The following is a 5000-nucleotide window of genomic DNA, read 5'->3' as shown; positions in this document are numbered from 1 at the left end:
CCCGACTCCGCTCGATCGGAACCATCAGCTAATTGTCTTTATCTGAAGCGGTTCTGATGTAAATGTTCGAGTTAATCACTTCTAATTCTCACCTCATCACCTAATCGGAACCCCTGCTGGGCCCGAACCCGTCTGCGCCTCCAATCCACGTTCCTGCAGCTCCTCACGGGCCGCTCCACGTCGAACCGAGGCGGGTGAACCGGTTCGGTTCTGATATGAAAACATTTCGTCTAGTTTGTGCGCTGCGAAAGGGTCAAGTAACGCTTCAGGTTCATGAATACAATTAGAACCGAACCGAGCCTGCATCTGGGTGTTGGGTCTCAATTACTCTTTATTTACTATGAGGTAATCTGATTACCCGCAGAAAGACTCCGGAACATTTCCTAAAGTCCGCAAACTCTGCGGATTATCTTAATTCAATTAACTCTCAATACACAGACCTGCGGCCCTTGACGCGCTCTCGCGCAGTTCGGCGCTGTGACGTCACTGCCTATAACAACAGCCCCGCGCGCAGTTGACCTCTCAGAACCAGCATTCCGGATCCGGAACTGGAGCGCGCTCCGCCGCGTCACCATGTCACCAGTCTGAAATTCTGCTCCAACAACTTGTACCAGAACCAGTACCAGAACCAGCTACCGGTGCCGCGTGATGCCCTCCGGGATGTTCAGCATCGACAGCATCCTGTCCGGTCGGCCGAGCTGCAAAGAGCCGCTGCTGCTGCACCGAACCGGGCCGCTGGTGCTGCCCGCCGGACTCACCGACTCCATCTACCCGGACTATAGCGGACTGTACTCGGCCCGCGGCCCGTCCCCTCCCGGTGTTCACGGAACCAGGATCGGTTATAACGGCTACTACTACGGACAGCTGCAGGTCCAGGGAACCGGAGCCGGTCCCCCGTGCTGCGGGGCCGTCCCCGGTCTGAGCCCGCAGCAGTGCCCGTGCTTCCCCGCAGGTAAGACGATCCCGGAACTCCAATGGTAAAAACGTTTAGGACCTCAGATCCGGTTCGGTTGGTCTGATTAAACGTTCTGCTCTGCGGATCGTGCGCGTGCTGAGTTATGTGTCTGAGTGTTGTCTGATGTTCCGACCTGCAGGCTACGACAGCCCCGGTTCGGTTCTGATCTCCCCGGTCCCGCACCACATGATGTCCTACATGAACGTGGGCAACCTCTCGCGCACGGAGCTGCAGCTCCTCAACCAGCTGCACTGCCGCCGGAAGCGGAGACACCGAACCATCTTCACCGACGAGCAGCTGGAAGCCCTGGAGGGTCTGTTCCAGGAGACCAAGTACCCGGATGTGGGCACGCGCGAGCAGCTGGCCCGGAAGGTCCACCTGCGGGAGGAGAAGGTGGAGGTCAGACCGCTGTTATTATTATTGTTATTATTATTATTATTATTATTATTATTATTATTATTAAAACTTGCAAAGTTTTGATTGCGATAAATGTTCGTTTCTCTGATTTCATCTGCTGCTTGTTTAAATATCTGATCTTTAAAAATCAGATTTAATATAAAAGTTTACGATTAATTTATCCATTTAAATATTAAATCCACCCGCTTAAAATGTGTAAAATTCATTTAATAACATCATCTGTCATTTTAAACGAGCTGCCCGAAGAAACAGAAACATCAACAACAACAATAATAATAATTATATTATTGTTACAATAATAATAACAAACTTAACTACAATAACAACAATAATAATATAATAATAATAATAATACAATTATTATTATTGTTATAATAATAATAATAATAATAATAATAAACTTAACTACAATAACAATAACAATAATAAACGTAGCGGGAAAACAGGTAAAAAAACTGTTCTGTGTTTTAAAAAAGAACTACAGAATGGAATAATAATAATAATATCAATAATAATAATAATAATAATAACAATAATAACAATAATAATAATTAACTTAACTACAAAAACAATAATAATAATAAGAAGAAGATGAAAAATTATAATATTAACAATGATGATAATAATAATAATCATCATCATAACAGTAATAAAAATAACACTAATAACTGCGACTCAGCAGGAGTGTTGAACCCTCTGTTCAAAATGTCGCATCCTTAAAGGTTATAATAAAAACAACACACACACACACACACACACACACACACACACACACACACACACACACACACACACACACACACACACACACACACACACACACACACACACACACACACACACACACACACGTTTTCTCGGTTTTAATGACATTTTAATTTAATCGTTTCCGGTTCCGCTCCGTGTTTCCTGATCTCCCGTCAGGTGAGACCGGAAGTAGCAGCGCTCCCGCTGACCTCACCCTTCTTGTTGGTTCTGCAGGTGTGGTTCAAGAACCGGAGGGCCAAGTGGAGGCGGCAGAAGCGCTCCTCCTCGGAGGAGTCGGAGAACTCTCAGAAATGGAACAAAAGCTCCAAGCCCGACAAACTGGACGGAACCAAAAGCGACGCGGACTCTGACAGCTGATGGGGACTGGACCTGGGCCCGTGACGTCATGTTGCACACCTGTACTCCGAGTCTCTGACTCTTATTTATATTTAATTTAAGCGGTGTTATGTGTGACACGCGCAGCGGACGCACGCATATTTGTCGGTATTAAAAGTGGTGAACGCACGCGGCTTGTGCTCGTTCTCGTGTATTATCGATCAGAAACCAGAAAAGCTGAATAATGCGCGTTACTGCGGTCCAGCGCGCTGATCTACACGCACGCGCGTGCCACCTGCGTTAGGCTTCCCGCTCTTGATTAGATTCAGGATCAGAAGTATCCTGGTGGTACCGGTTCGGGTCCAAACGGCCTCAAACTGATCGAATAAGTAAATGAATTATTCAGAACAGAAGTCAAAGCTGCATTTATTGTGTTTTATTCCCACAGCCTGTAAATATGATTTATCCGTTAATATTTCATCTGTTTGTTTAAATGTTTAAATATTTAAACTTAAGTGTTAAAAGTCAAAAGTTGTTTTATTAAAGTGTTTCAGACTCTTTTCTGTGTGGCTTTTCAGGAGCTCCAGATTCCTGCATCTTCCTGAAAATCAGGTTAAACGTGATTGATTTAAAATCAACTCCAAACTTACCCTAACGGAGGCCATTTCATCTAGTTTTATTATAAATAAGGAATTTAAACTGAAGTGATTTCAACTAGTTTTATTATAAATAAAGAATTTAAACTGAAGTGATTTCATCTAGTTTTATTATAAATAAGGAATTTAAACTGAAGTGATTTCAACTAGTTTTATTATAAATAAAGAATTTAAACTGAAGTGATTTCAACTAGTTTTATTATAAATAAAGAATTTAAACTGAAGTGATTTCAACTAGTTTTATTATAAATAAGGAATTTAAACTGAAGTGATTTCAACTAGTTTTATTATAAATAAAGAATTTAAACTGAAGTGATTTCAACTAGTTTTATTATAAATAAAGAATTTAAACTGAAGTGATTTCAACTAGTTTTATTATAAATAAAGAATTTAAACTGAAGTGATTTCAACTAGTTTTATTATAAATAAAGAATTTAAACTGAAGTGATTTCAACTAGTTTTATTATAAATAAAGAATTTAAACTGAAGTGATTTCAACTAGTTTTATTATAAATAAAGAATTTAAACTGAAGTGATTTCAACTAGTTTTATTATAAATAAAGAATTTAAACTGAAGTGATTTCAACTAGTTTTATTATAAATAAGGAATGTAAAAAAAGTGATTTATAGTTTTATTATATATAAAGAATTTAAACTGAAGTGATTTCATCTAGTTTTATCATAAATAAGGAATGTAAAAAAAGTGATTTAAACTAGTTTTATTATAAATAAAGAATTTAAATTGAAGTGATTTCATCTAGTTTTATTATAAATAAGGAATGTAAAAAAGTGATTTAAACTAGTTTTATTATAAATAAGGAATTTAAACTGAAGCCATTTAAACTAGTTTTATTATAAATAAGGAATTTAAACTGAAGCCATTTAAACTAGTTTTATTATAAATAAGGAATTTAAACTGAAGCCATTTAAACTAGTTTTATTATAAATAAGGAATTTAAACTGAAGCCATTTAAACTAGTTTTATTATAAATAAGGAATTTAAACTGAAGCCATTTAAACTAGTTTTATTATAAATAAGGAATGTAAAACAAAGTTATTTAAACTTACTCTGGTCCCTCACCTGTTTAAATCTTAAAAGCACTCTTGCTTTTCTCCATTAAAACACAAAAAAACATTTAATGCCCATAAAAAACATATGAAATGATATGGAAACAAACCAGGAACTGTGTGTGTGTGTGTGTGTGTGTGTGTGTGTGTGTGTGTGTGTGTGTGTGTGTGTGTGTGTGTGTGTGTGTGTGTGTGTGTGTGTGTGTGTGTGTGTTCACAATAAACACAATACATTTTTAAGTAAAGTTGATTACCAATAATAATTATTGTAAAACAAAAAGATAAAATAAATATAAGATAGGAGATTGAAACAAGGAAAAAGGATCCAGAGAAATCCAGAAGTGACAGAATCAGCAGCATGAAGAGAAGCTGGAGATGAAGAAGAGGATGCAGAGGAGGTCCCACCAAAACCTGAACAGGTGAGTGTTTTAAAGGAGACCACTGAGTCTACTGGTCTCAGGCTCCAGAGTCTGGGGACCACAGCAGCAGATGATCTGTCACCTTTGACCTTTAGCCTGGTGCTGCACAACCAGTAGGCTTTGTTCACTGGACCTCAGGGACCTGCTGGAGGTGTAGGCACTGAGAACACAGATCTCACGGGGCTCACCTACATAACAATGTCTTCTCTGGAGACGCAGAAGGTGAGATTTATGTTGTGAAGAACCATAAAAGCTCATCCTGTAAACATTAAAGATCCATTCAAATCTATTCAAACAAATTAAGTCAATTAATGAAAAATATCTATTAAAAGATTCATAACAGCTGATCCAGTCAAACAGCTGTTTAATAAACTAACCTCCCATGTTACACCTGAAACCTCA

At 38.8% G+C, this 5000-nt stretch overlaps 2 protein-coding genes across 2 annotated transcripts in view; both read left to right on the top strand.

The window, feature by feature from the left end:
* The window catches only part of gsc (goosecoid), a 3658-nt gene extending 645 nt beyond the window's left edge, over positions 1–3013 (top strand). Inside the window, exons 1-3 of the mRNA XM_070546639.1 lie at positions 1–952; positions 1095–1354; positions 2354–3013. The exon at positions 1–952 is cut by the window's left edge and continues 645 nt beyond it. Of these exons, the coding sequence (XP_070402740.1) occupies positions 649–952; positions 1095–1354; positions 2354–2497 (708 nt within the window). The 5' untranslated portion in view covers positions 1–648 and the 3' untranslated portion in view covers positions 2498–3013. The remainder of the gene's footprint in view (positions 953–1094; positions 1355–2353) is intronic.
* A 1038-nt stretch (positions 3014–4051) lies between these two features.
* LOC139063940 (GTPase IMAP family member 9-like) overlaps positions 4052–5000 on the top strand; it is a 17850-nt gene continuing 16901 nt past the window's right edge. The window contains exon 1 of the mRNA XM_070547162.1: positions 4052–4598. The gene's annotated coding sequence lies outside the window, so the exon portion shown is untranslated. The remainder of the gene's footprint in view (positions 4599–5000) is intronic.

Source organism: Nothobranchius furzeri, chromosome 18 (assembly GCF_043380555.1).
Source record: "Nothobranchius furzeri strain GRZ-AD chromosome 18, NfurGRZ-RIMD1, whole genome shotgun sequence".
NCBI lineage: Eukaryota > Metazoa > Chordata > Actinopteri > Cyprinodontiformes > Nothobranchiidae > Nothobranchius > Nothobranchius furzeri.
This window is presented reverse-complemented; position numbering and strand designations above follow the sequence as displayed.